A 14,237-nucleotide genomic window follows, 5' to 3' on the forward strand; every position below is an offset into this window, starting at 1 on the left:
GAGAAGTTTTTTTTGCTGATGTGGACGCTCTATGGAACCTCAAAAGGTCCATTTTATTAGTAAGGATGTTTTTTTATAAAACGGTAATATTACATTATGGAGATATGACGTTTTTTTAAGTGAAAAATAGTAATTTTACATATGTTTAATGTAGTTTTTCCATTTTTATGCTGTATGTTTACATATTATTTATAATTTTCAAAAATTAGTAATATTAAAATACGAAACTATATTTTATGCCACGTGTCATCTTTCGCGAGAAGTTTTTTTTGCTGATGTGGACGCTCTATGGAACCTCAAAAGGTCCATTTTATTAGTTTTCGAAATTATATATAATGTTTTTTGTTTTTTTATAAAACGGTAATATTACATTATGGAGATATGACGTTTTTTTAAGTGAAAAATAGTAATTTTACATATGTTTAATGTAGTTTTTCCATTTTTATGCTGTATGTTTACATATTATTTATAATTTTCAAAAATTAGTAATATTAAAATACGAAACTATATTTTATGCCACGTGTCATCTTTCGCGAGAAGTTTTTTTTGCTGATGTGGACGCTCTATGGAACCTCAAAAGGTCTCTTTTATTAGTAAGGATTCTATTTTTTAAATAATAATGCCACGTGTCATCTTTCGGTAGAAGTTTTTTTTCGCTGATGTGGACATCCCATGGAGTTTTGTATTCAGTTATTATTTTATAGATGTTTAATTTAGTTTTTTTTATTTCTCAATTATATATTTACTTATTCTAATTTTTTTTGTTTTTATATCAAATGATAATATTATGATAGATGTTTAATGTAATATTTCTATTTATTGTATTGTATATTTACTTATTATTTATTTTTTTCTTATATTGTGTATTTACTTATTATTGTTTAATGCAATGTTTCTATTTCTTATATTGTTTATTTACTTATTATATATTTTTTCCTTATATTGCAAATTTACTTATTATATATTTTTTATTTTTTTAAAAAATAATGTCACGCGTCATCTTTCGGTAGAAGTTTTTTAGCTGATGTGGACCTCTCATGGAGCCTCAAAAGGTCCCTTTTATTAGTAGAGATTACTTATTATTTATTTTTCTTTATATCGGGTATTTATATTTCTTATACTTTCTATTTACTAGTAATTTTATATTTTAAGATAGATTTACATTTTAAGATAGATGTTTAAATACTAATGTACTTTTTCCATTTTTTAAATTGTGTATTTCTTTTTCTTATAATTTCTATTTGCGTAATATCTATATTTTACATTTTAAGATAGATGTTTAAATATTAATATATTTTTTCCATTGTTTTTAAGTTGTGTATTTCTTTTTACTTTATATTTACTTAATATCTATATTTTACATTTTCAGATAGATGTTTAATATTTAGTGTACTCTTTCCTTATTTTAAAAATTGTGCATTTACTTATTATTGATTATATTATTTATATATTTATATATTTATAATATTTAATTATTATTTATTTCTCTATATATTGAGTATCTCTCTTTCTTATAATTTATATTTAGTTAATATCTATATTCTATATTTTAAAATAGATGTTTAAATCTTAATGTTTTTTTTTCCATTTTAATGTAAAACGGCAATGTTTAATAGAAGAACTTGGACAAATAGTCAAATGGTTATATTTATGTTTTTTTTTTATAAAATGGTAATGTTACGTTATGGAGATAAGCCGTTTTTTTAGTGAAAAATGGTAATATTACATATGTTTAATGTAGTTTTTCCATTTTTTTATGTTGTATGTTTACATATTATTGTTATTTTTAAATTTAAAATGGTAATCTTACATATTTTTAATGTAGTATTTCTATTTTTTATGTTGTATTTTTACATATTATTTATTATTTTCGAAATTATATTAATGTTTTTTTTTACAAAATAGCAATGTTACATTATAGAGATAAGCTGTCTTTTTTATAGTGAAAAATTGTAATCTTACATATGTTTAATGTAGTTTTCTATTTTTATGTTGTATGTTTACATATTATTTTTTAAAAATAAAAATGTAAAATGGTAATCTTACATATGTTTAATGTAGTATTTCTATTTTTTTATGTTGTATGTTTACGTATATTTATTATTTTCGAAATTATATATAATGTTTTTAGTTTTTTTTTTTATAAAACGGTAATGTTACATTATGGAGATAGGCCGTTTTTTTAAGTGAAAAATAGTAATTTTACATATGTTTAATGTAGTTTTTCCATTTTTTATGTTGTATGCTTACATATTATTTATAATTTTCGAAAATTAGTAATATTAAAATGTAAAACTATATTTTATGCCACGTGTCATCTTTTGGGAGAAGTTTTTTCCGCTGATGTGGACGCTCCATGGAATCTCAAAAGGTCTCTTTTATTAGTAGAGATTCATAATCTGATTTTTTTTGTCATCAATTTATACAGACTCATAAATACTCTATAAACCAAACCGGTTGATCTGCATCCATGTGAACGACGAAAGACGGTTGCACCCTAGCACTACGGGCTAGACTATCTGCCATTGAGTTTTGCGTCCTTGGGACATGGATGATTTATGCTTGGAGAAAACTTTCTTTCATGGACTTGATGTCTTCCAAATAATTTGCAAAAGCTGGTCATTCTTTTGGTTCCGAAACCATCTTCACCAATTGAAAACAATCTGTTGCAAACGTAACCTGAAGTTGACGTAAATTTCTCATGCATTCCATTGCCCAAAGTAGCGCTTCTATTTCCGCATGAAGAGGAGAGAGGCTAGCCCGAACATTCCTCGCCCCCAACAGTCCATCAAATCCTTCTAGAGTGCTGAGCCAACCTTGTCCGAAAAAGATATCATCCTCTTTCCAGGAACCATCTGTGTAACACCATCTTCCTAGAATTGGCGGCAGAGACGTAACCGCAACTTGTGGTACTGTCCTCTGCTCATGCAATATATGTGCTTCAGGCCATAATGTTGATTTTGTTTCTGCCAATTTAAGCGTATCCATGGGATCAATGTCCATATTACTGAAAACTTCATTATTACGACATTTTCATATGTACCATAGAATCCAAGCAAACTGATGATCCTCCATCTGTGGTAGAACTCTCCAGAAGATATGATCCATATTTGTGAATAGAGAACTAGTTGGAAAAATTTCTGGATTTGATGGTATCTTCGAGAGAGCTCAAACCTGAAATGTTGGAGGACATTCAAAAAACACATGGTTAAAAATCTGATTCATATTCACAATCTGATCCATATTTAATCTGATTCATTTTGTACAAATGATCAGTTATCCAATTTGATTTGATCTTTAGATATTCGGATATTTAGTATTCTAAATATCTAGAAAATTTTATATTTTTAACCGGATATCCGTTTTGATCCGTACAAATAAAATAGATTAAAAATCAGATAAAAAGTCTATAAAGATATTTAGTTTTAAAAAATTCTAATAACTAATGTAAAAAATTTAATAAATAAAAGTATTGTAAAATTTATATAAAATACAATATTTATATAAATTATATACAATTATTTATATATGTCTATATATATGCATATAACGAATCGGATTGGATATCCTTTCTTAAAAATACTAGTATTTGTGATTTGCTTTGTTTCTTACGAATATAATGAATCGAATCAAAAAATTTGGATATTTTGCCTAGCCTTATTTTTTCTATAGTTTATTGCTTTCCAAATTTTTACTCATTTTCGTTTCCTCTTTTATTAAATGACAATATGTGAATTCATGTTCTTAAAAAGAAAAAATATATTTCTTATTTAACTTAATTTTATTTGACAACAAGAAAACCATCATATTACTTAAAAAAGGATTATTTGAATAATCAGACTGGAATAATAGTTCCCTATGGAAACATCAAGCAGTTCTACCTAAATAATCTATAATTGCATTTAAGGGATCGAGGAATGTTTAGATCTTGAAGTGAAGAAGTCTTCTTTGCAATACCTCTATCTCTTTCAGCTTTGTGGAAAGGTTTGGCCATAGATGAGATTCTTTAATAATTACTATCAAATCCTTGCAATTTGCTGCGAAAACTTAGCAGGTATAGTGATAGAGCATACCTTCCATTGACCAACAAGTGTTTGTAGTCCCGAATGCAGCGATGATTCTCTCCTTCGATGATTTCTTGTGCGCATAAGTAGGATTTGTCCGGATGTATCTTTCCAACCTCTTACACACCCACTAAATTGTGATGTCGGGCTCAAACAACCATCCACCAGACATATGTTCTGTAAGAATATGGCTTGAGAATTAATATTATCTGGTGTTTGTTCCTATATAGAAGCTGGTGCATTTGCTCGAACCAGGCTTGGCATTCTCCTTTGCATGTCTGATAAAGTCTTGTGTCTTTATCAATTCCTTTGATTAACTTTATCATTCCTAATTTTTTAGATAGATAACAAAATATCTATGGATAAGAATATCTATCAAGATCAGAGTCTTTGATATTATTTTCCAATCAAGTCGGAGTCTTCAATACTATTTTCGCTAGAAAAATAGTCTATATTTGTGTAAGCACTGGAAACCGGGAAAATATATGGATGTAAATGTGTTTTTGATAAGGCCCATTCCTGAGTAGATGTTAGGCATTAGAAGATAGCATGAGTACAGACTCATCGGGTTTTCCACATCTTGGACAATGATTGTCACTTCGCATATCGCGACAAGTCAGAGTTTTTGTTGCAGCTACATGTCCTAATACCAACTACCATATAAGATAGTGAATCTTCTGAGGAACATGTATTTACCAAACGAAGGCTTAAACATTTGTAAACAAAAATAATGTGATTATTAGAATACATAAAGCACATCAAATTTATATATCTTAACATATTTTGTCTATTATTAAAGACATAATTTTGATGATTTATCATATTCTTCATGATTTTAGAATATTATACTTAATAACTTATGTTGAATCATTAGTTTTCACAAATAAATTTACTGAATTAGTTGATGGTTTTTATTTTCTCCATAATTTTATGATTAATACTCTAGATAATCAAATTAAATATCACATGAACATTAGTTCTGAAATCTCTGGTAAGCCACGCACTTCACCTCTAATCCTTCAGAATAAGTCAACAGGCACTTCAGGATCATTCACTTGAGTATCGAAACTCAACCCTGTCAGAAATCCTAAGATTTGGCTTCTTGGGAGGAGGAGGTATTGATCACTATGCGAGCACACATTTTGCGGCATAAATTATCCTCTCCATGATGAGATCGTTTGCTGCATTGGCAGTGTCTTCCTCGTTATGAGAAGGAGTAGTGGAAGGCTGAGTAGGTTCCTCAGTGGGTTTCTCTACATTCTACTTGGAAGACTTGTATGCGTTCTCCGGCAGACTTATCGACATTCTTCTTGGCAGATTCCGCATCTTTTTTTTGCTGACTTACCTGTTTTAGCTTTTTTGCATACTTGGCTTTCTTCTTCCACTACAAGAAAAATAGGTTTTAATAACGGTCAAATAACGCTATCGTATCGATAGATAACGGTTTATGAAGCGTTGTGTCATCGCCCGTCATAGTAGGTCAGGCAGTGGGGACATGGATTGTTGAGGATTATGACGCCATTCCATCAAGAATATGCATTTGGTTCATAGCGTTGAGATCCATCTCTTCTCCAAGTTGATCAGCGTAAAAGAATGTTCTTCTTGACTTTGCCCATATTTATCTTCAGAACTTTTGGTCTTTTTCCTCAGTCGCTTGCCCAAAAAATATTTGATTCCCAGTCAGCTGAACGAGTTTACACAGTTCTGTAAAGAAATGAGTACAAGGAGAATTAATAGAGGACTGACAGAAAATGGAAAATCATTAGAAGAGATGTCACAGAAAATACGAAGATACAACTTCAACTATCTACCAATTTTAGGATTCCACAACACTGAATAAACGGTTGGTGGTTCCTCAAAAGCTACTCGGTTCATATTGATGTAGAAATAGTGACGCAACTGGTTGAGAGTCTTTGAGGGATGATAGGTCAGGATATTAAGCTTGTATTCATCTTAGTATAAATATATCCATTTTGATTCAGTTGGAATTGAACCATCTCTTCAAAAACTCTGACATTCACTGATATGTCAATCTTAGCGGCCAAAACCATCAGTGATACAATGATCCTGATTGATCCAGTCATCAGTTGAGATAGATCAATGCCTTTTCTACTGCAGTAAGCTATGATGAGTCGAGTAATTAGGAACCATAGCTTGGAGTCCTTTGGAAACCAAGACTACACACAAGTTCATCCTAGAGTAGGAGTCCACAGCCGTTGATCGGATCTTGGAATAACAAATGTGAAACCAGGAGAGACGGTGGGTATGCGTATAGATAAAACGTCCATTTCAACTACAAAAAATTGGGTGAACCTTATTCTGCTCGAAATATCGGATTCCCTTTTTGTCGCTTTCTAGGTTGGAACCAATAGTAGGAACCTCTTCCATGCGATCATCTTTTGCCTCTTGACCGTTCCCATCATCTCTGAATATTTCCTAATCATGACAAACTAACTAAAGCTGATTAAAGTCTAATCCGTTAGTGTCTCTTAACACGCTTTGATGAATCCTAGCCACGTCGTTAACAAGACTGGACATGTCGCAGACATACGGATCCGCACAATTGGGGAAGAGACTCTCTCCTTTCCTTTTTTCAGACATCTACAAATTGGTGACATCTTTTCCGAAGAACAGTTAAAGAACATGAGGCAAACCGGAGAAATTAAGCCAATTTGAAGTAAAAAATCGGAAAATATATAGTAAAGAGTGATGAAAAAGAGGAGATGTTGAGAGAGAACTAACCTTGTATCGTGAAGAGAAGTGAAGAAATGAAAGTGAGATCCCTTATTCATAATGTCAATGCACGACAACCGAAGAAACATCATCATTAGGTCTAAGAGACCGGTTTATGATTTCAATGGTAAGGATAATTTAAACCGAGTTTAGAATGGTTTATTGTTAACGAGACTAAAGTCTACTAAAATTACCGAGATGGAAGTCCGACGTCATTTTCAAAAACAGGTGCATAGTTATTTACTGTTAGACATATTTTTACAAATTCATTGACATCGACTTCGTATATCATAATAAATTGGGGAACTTATTATGGGAGATGGATTACGTTCTCTGGTGAAACCCATCAAGTTAACTAAACTCGGATCAATTGCTCAAAGAGCGATCAAAGGTTACACCGACTTAGAAGCGAAAAGAATGTGTTCGAGTATAAAATGTGAGAACTGGAAATCAGAAGAAGACATTCACAAACACACGCATTTAGACAAAAGATTAGGATCTTCATATTTTACGATGTTCATACCTAGTTGATCATCTTTTGATAGAAACTCGTCTTTTCTCTTATAATCCATCTTTCATCAGTCAATAAACTCTTTCAAATAGCTCATCATCAAATTCGTTGATACATCATATATGTGCTAAATTCAGATTAAACAATATGTAAAGTTTATATTTAATCCGCGAGGTCACTTGTGCACAATTTTATTTATTTTATGCCAATGGCATTTTATTTTATTTTTAAAATAAATATAAATTGTTTTGGTAAACCGGGAGGCTGGATTGAAATTGAAAAACGGTTGAACTGACTTCATATGGTCTTGGTCAGAGAAGCCGCCGCTAAAGAGCTTCCGTTTCTAGATTACTCCGATGGAGAAGCTGCGGAAGGTAGTGAAGGAGATCGCCTACACGAGAGACCACACTAACTCCCCTGCACTTCACCGCTCACTTGTTCCCTTTCTCATTTTCGCTTCTTCCCTCTACGGAGTCGCCCTCCATATCCGCCGCTCTCTTTACCGCTCCTCCTTCTTCCATCAACACCGGTGAGTTTCGACCAATCAAAAATGAGTGCTTTTCACATCTTCTGAAATAAAAATTTGGTGCTTGGTGAAAGATTGCCGGTTCCGGTGATCAGCGTAGGGAATCTGAGCTGGGGAGGTAATGGGAAGACGCCAATGGTTGAGTACATCACGCAGCTGCTCCTCGATTCTGGCATCTCTCCGCTTATTCTCACTCGTGGTTATGCTGGTGGTGATGAAGCCAAAATGCTTGAAAGACATCTCCAAGGTGGGCCCACAAAGATCGGTGTTGGACCAAACAGGGCAGCTACTGCTGCCTCGTGTTTTGAAAAGTATGGCTGCGCAAACCCATCTAGCATCAGGACATTCTTTGATCGCTCCTTACTCCATGAAACAGCCAAAGTCGAGACCTTTTCTCAAGAAATTGGGGCTGTCGTTCTAGATGATGGGATGCAGGTACGTTCTACAAGTTACACTATTAGAGTTTGTCTCGTCACTTAGCTCTACTGTTTTGGTTATAGCATTGGAGTTTGTGTCGTGACCTCGAGATTGTGATGCTTAATGGGCTGAATCCGTGGGGAAATGGTAACTTAGTTCCCCTTGGACCTTTACGGGAGCCTCTTCCAGCGCTTGACCGGGCAGATATAGCTGTAGTACACCACGTGGACTTGGTAACGTTTCCGTTAATTGTTTCCTTTCTTTATGATGATGACTATTTAAGGTTAAAGGCTTTGTTGGATCATACAGATACCTGAACAAAGCCTCAGAGATATTGAGAAGACGATACATGGATTCAAAAACTCCATCCCGGTTTTCTGCTCCAAGATGGTGCCTAAATACTTGGTCGATGTTAAAAATGATAGGTCACATGTAGCTTTAGAAGCATTGCACGATGCAACTGTGCTATGTGTTTCCGCTATTGGATCCGCTGACGCATTTGTCAAGAACATTGAGATGGTAAGTTGTTTAGTTACTGTTATGTATGTAACAAAGATTCAGTTTTTGTATATGCAAACTAATGGGCTTGACAGGTTGGAGCACGTTTTGTTGATAGACTTGATTTCAGTGATCATTATTTATTTGAAGCACAGGTACAATGCTATTAAGCTGCTAGAAAGTGGATATACCATTTACTCGATCAAACTGGCAGTAATCAAGATCATATTGATAAGCGCAGGATGTTGAAACTATGAGGAGGAGAGCAAAGGGTCTAGAGAACAGATCTGATTACAAGCCTATTATCGTGGTGACCGAAAAGGTGAAGACAAGTTTCTGTTTATTGTTGTTACCTGGTGGACGTTATTAAGTTTCAAGTCCACGAGACATGCATCTAATTTCATTTTGCTTCTTTTTTTCTGTGTGTGGGGGAAGCTAGGATTATAACAGGGACCCGGAGATTCTCAAAAGTCTGGACCCATACACAGTTTTGGTTCTGTGTTCCATGTTGCAAATAACTCCTTGTAGAGACACTAATGTGGATGACTTTAAATCTACACTTTGTAAAATAATAGCGGCTAAGTTTTGTATTTCTAATTAGATTCAGTGTTAACTTACTGCATTCCTTTGTTATAACACTATTCTTTCTAAATTAGAATTTTTGAATTTGAGTTTATTTTTTAAAAAAATGCCATATAATATTAGCCTTCAGTGAATTTTATTTTCGAGGGTTGCCATTATAAATCCAAAACCAAATGAAAGAGATTCAAGTTCCCAATTGGTTATCTTCCCATTTGCTACTTAAGTCCCTCCCTCTCTCTTATGCGGGAAGAGTATAGTTATTATTGCCTCTGTTATTTAGGGATAATTAATGCTACCAAAAGGTTGTATCAAGAAGATTGTATTGTTGTTTGCATGAGCATGATTCTTCTTTGGGTAACAATGTTAAGATGTTAAACACACACTCAATTCTAACTATGCAGGGACTAAAACTGTAAGCTAAGCATCAAAAGCAAAAGATACAAGACAAACTGAACTAACACTTGCCACAAAATGAAACCCTCAGTGATTCTGAGGACTGAACCCGGTAGAGTTTGGCATGCCTGATGATCAGTCCTTTATGATAGGGCTCTTCAGAACAGCTTATGCAAGCAACTTGCCTGGCAGCCTTCACGGATCAAAGCCTTCACCCGCAGCCAAGGCATCCACGCAGACAAGGACGAGCTTTATTTGGAGAAGGAGCCAACAAAGCTGCCACGTACCACCGAACCTGCATCAAGATGACAGAGAGAACAAGCTCCGCCTTGAGTCAAAGCAGCCAGGAGGAAGCCCCTGATACTTGCAATCCCGCACGCGCCGCAGCCGAGAAGAACAGCCGTGGTTGACAAGTCCAACGACTGGCCTCCTCGCACGCTCCCCCGCTACGGAGAACCTGTAATGGATCAACCTGACTGGAACCGATGGCAACACCGACGAACCTCCGAGAGACCGATCGACCGGCTTAAAACAACGGCATCGACGACCACTGAAGAAGCATAAGAGACACCGCCTCTCAGCCACCCCGAAGACACAGAAACGTCACCAGCCTAGCGGATCGACTCACCCAAGCCGAGAAGACAGAACGAGGAGGCAGAGGAAGAGAGAGAACCCACCACCGAAATCTAGATCTGACCCAGATCTAGACCACCACCACCACGAACCATCAGAGAGGAGCCTCACATCCATTCCCCCGCTGCGATTCTCCAGAGATCCGAATCCAAACGCCAGATCTGAGCCGCGGCGACGCATAGCCTTAGAACTCCAAGAAAGGAACCGAAGGAGAAGAGGGAGAGGAGAGACGAGAGAGAAGAAGAAAATAAAAGGGAGAGGGGGGGGACCGGCGATGGAAGAGGAATGGAGGCGCCGCCGGCCATCCTAACAGCAAAGAGGAGCTAGGTTTTTTTTGGGAGGATTTAAGAGAGAGAGAACTCAAGTGAGAGAAAAAACCATGAGCATGATTCTTGTGGGAGACACTGAAAAGCTTAATCTCAGAAAAGTTCATTGGTTATGTATACCTAAAAATAAGGACGTTAAAAAAAGTCCCAACTTAGCACGGTTAGAACATCTCCAAAAAGAGACTTTATTTTTAAGTTTCTAAAACTCTATTATGAATGGTGACCAAAGAACGACGATGAATTTTTTCTAAAATTCCTAAAAAGAATCACCATTCATAAGGAATAATTTTTTCTTCTCATTCCCTACCATTCCTTTTTTTTGTAGAGAAATAAAGAACAAAGTTATTCCTTATTAAATATGAGATGGAACAATCATTCCTTTTCATTCATGCAATTTTATTCCTTTACGTTCCTTTCCTATTCGTTCTTCTTGTTTGCAGAATGGTCACCAGTCGGACCCTATATTTGAAGTTTAAAAGTGTTCTTCTCCTAAAGCAAAACTTCTAACTTAACTTCAAAAATATTTATATTTTATCTTATGGTCCTTATATTTGTTATAATTAATTTAAATTCATAAGAGTTTTGTAAATAACTAAACACATATATAAAATATTACAACAGTATTAACTAATAAAATGTTATATTAAAATACAAATTTTAAATATAAATAACATAAATTAATATTAAACTTCAAGAAATATATCATATTATTCCATAAACTATTTTCGTAATGCATATATGATCAACTAGTGTATTTCAAAGTAAAAAACTGACTCTCATTATTTTTAATTTGTAGATCACAAACTAAAAATTGTTGAAATCAAGTGATCTTAAACTTGTAAATACATTAAATCTAAACAAGAAAGTAAAAAGGAGAATAAATATTGTTAAAAGACTTAACTTCTATCAATGATATTAAAACTCAGTGAATACATTTGATCTTGTAAAAAAGAATCGTACGAAATAGACATCAAAACAACAACCATCTTCGGTTGCACAAAATTTGTTTGGCCAATATTCTGGAGATTTTTGAGGTTCTGGATCAAATTTACATGACTACTAGTGTTGTAATATTTAAATTTGTGTAATAGTTATGTCTTCATGTAATTTTTGAAAATATTTTTTGTTGTTAAGTTTTTTTTGTATTGTTGTTGTCTAAATCTAGTTTTAAAATATTTTAAATCTTATTTTAAAGTTGTATTTAATTTTATGCGTAAACTTAGATTTATAAAAAAAAATTGAAATCTTTATGAGATTTGAATTTTTTTAGAATTAATACAATAAACGAGAAAATATTTAAGAATTATAAATGTGATGTGTAATTGTAGGGACCAAAATGCAAATGAAAATATGACATTTCAAATTTGAAGTTTTGAGTAGTAAAACTTCAAATATAGAGTTTCACTCTTCAAAACTTCAAATTTGAAGTTTTGAAGTTTATTTTTGGAGAGAAAAAAACTTCACATTTGAAGTTATAGAGAGTATTTTGGAGATGCTCTTAGTGAAGGGACCGTGTCTAAACCAATTTCCGCAGTCAGACTTGGATCATTTTCCAAGTTTTCTAGACTTAAAATTATTTTCGCATTTTAATTCATTTCCACACAAGTGAAGAAGTACAATAAGATTTAAATAGATAAAATGAGGTTTGAGTTAACAAATGAGTTTGCTACATAAGCTATTACAAGTTAAATTTATTATATATATATATATATATATATATATATATATCCAAATCCCTCATCTTTCCTTCTTGCCTTAGTCCCATGATCATGCTATATCTTTACCCTTTCGGGTTTGATCCTGACTTGCATATACAAAGGTGGCATAAGCAATATATTTTCTTAGTGAGAGTGGTCATCATGTCCCACTTAACCATAGTAAAGCAATCGAGTCAATTCAGTGAATCATTTAATCGGACTTGCTTATCATCCAGTCATTTAATCGACATAAGTACATAACCTTCCAAGCTAAAGATCCATCTCACGATCCAGTCATGCTTTAGCAGGCCATAAGTCTCTAAGCGCGTAGATGATCCATACACATTAATGGAAGGAACATATTACTCGATCCAAGCCAGAACAGTGCAGATAATTCAAATTAGACAAGCAATCAATACAAAATAAACTCCTACCATTCCGACTACGATTCAATAGGTGTTATACTAGGGTCACACACTCACCTTTGTCTTAGAGTGCATATGTTTCAGCTTGATTCGGTCTTCATGGCACCTCTTGCGCAGTTTTTCTCGGATCTCTAGAACGTTCCAGCAGTCGGAATCACCCAACAGACGATCGTTCTCAGCCAAATCTCGAACTTTCTCTCTTGATCGGACGATTTTTCTCTAGCAAAAAATACTATTAAATGAGCAGTTGAGTGGTTTAGGCCCGAGAAACTATCAAGTAGCCCTTCACGCTCATTTTCCACTCGGCCAAAGGTGATAACTGTTTGTGCCTAAATGCTTTGCCAATGCGACTTTTCCTTTTTTGGATTCTAATTGTTCCCGTCAATTTACTTAGGTGAAAATTAAGCTCAAGCTGATTGTCCAAGACGCCAAGTCTAACTGCTCTAACTAACTCGAACCGGCCTTGTCTGAATCCAACCATTACTACCTGAGTCAGCTCATCCCAGTTCGGCAGACAATGTCAACCATTTTTCTTGATTTTCGACAATCGTTGTCCAGCCGACCAGCTCAACCGTTATGTCCAAATCCACAAAACGTGTCTGAATTCTGACCAATGCTGTCCGAAAATTCTGCATTGTCTTAACAGCTGTCCAAACACTTCCAAAATTCGGGGACTGAACTACTTAGCCATACCGACTGAACAAGCTTAGAATGGCTCAGAAACAGATCATATAGTCGCTTTGTTCAGACTATGGGTTCATCCAATCTGATCCCAACCGACATCGATCCAACTCCTCGTCCACTTTCAGTCAATCCTTTCAACCTTGGCCAGCTCTTTCTAGCATCTTCCAACCCGAAAGCTCAACTAAACGGTCTAAGCCAAATATATAGTCCTTGAATCATCTTATCTGCAATCTGCGGATCATGGACACTACAATTACCTCTGTTTTTTATAAAAAAATATTTAACAATAATTGATGATAGGAGTTTCAAGGCTCCTAATCAAATGTTGTAGAATAAAAGATGTCAAACCAGTTCTAAGTGATTCTAAAGCAAAGGGAATGCAAGACTATGCTTAATCTAAGTGTTATCAACTGGTGAGATGATTTTTTTAACTAGAATGCTACTAAATTGCAATAAAGGACAAAACTTTTTTTCTTATGAGATAAGAGAACTAACGGGCTAAAAGAATTGACCTTGGGTGATCAAGTTTCAATCTAAAGATGTTAACTTTTAACCAATCTATCTACCTTAAACCTAGACACCATCTTAAACAAACTCTATCTCTAGATGAATGTTCATTTACTAAGATAACTCAAGCATCAAATCTCTTTGGTTGAATGTTATCTAAGCAATCATTAATCTCAAGTCTACTAGCCATCTTAACACTTTTAACAACAAATCTCTTTGGTAAAGAATGTTAAAAGCTTAG

At 34.2% G+C, this 14,237-nt stretch overlaps 2 protein-coding genes across 3 annotated transcripts in view; one reads left to right on the forward strand and one right to left on the reverse strand.

Annotated features, from left to right (window-relative positions):
• Positions 1-6,665, reverse strand: part of LOC106324163 — an 11,201-nt gene extending 4,536 nt beyond the window's left edge. The window contains exons 1-3 of the mRNA XM_013762178.1: positions 6,561-6,665; positions 6,378-6,500; positions 5,410-5,448 (exon numbers count right to left, since the gene is read on the reverse strand). Coding sequence (XP_013617632.1) covers positions 5,410-5,448; positions 6,378-6,500; positions 6,561-6,665 — 267 coding nt within the window. The remainder of the gene's footprint in view (positions 1-5,409; positions 5,449-6,377; positions 6,501-6,560) is intronic.
• A 923-nt stretch (positions 6,666-7,588) lies between these two features.
• Positions 7,589-9,396, forward strand: LOC106324896 (probable tetraacyldisaccharide 4'-kinase, mitochondrial). 2 transcript variants are annotated; one of them, XM_013762897.1, is made up of 7 exons: positions 7,589-7,837; positions 7,909-8,269; positions 8,335-8,484; positions 8,561-8,770; positions 8,845-8,904; positions 8,991-9,071; positions 9,189-9,396. In XM_013762897.1, the coding sequence occupies exons 1-7, from the start codon at positions 7,665-7,667 to the stop codon at positions 9,348-9,350; spliced, it is 1,197 nt and encodes a 398-aa protein (XP_013618351.1). In that variant the 5' UTR covers positions 7,589-7,664; the 3' UTR covers positions 9,351-9,396. The 2 variants fall into 2 exon arrangements, with proteins under 2 accessions (XP_013618351.1, XP_013618353.1); XM_013762899.1 differs by having other exon boundaries at positions 9,185-9,280.
• The last annotated feature ends 4,841 nt before the right edge of the window (positions 9,397-14,237 follow it).

This window comes from Brassica oleracea, chromosome C2 (assembly GCF_000695525.1).
Source record: "Brassica oleracea var. oleracea cultivar TO1000 chromosome C2, BOL, whole genome shotgun sequence".
Lineage (NCBI taxonomy): Eukaryota > Viridiplantae > Streptophyta > Magnoliopsida > Brassicales > Brassicaceae > Brassica > Brassica oleracea.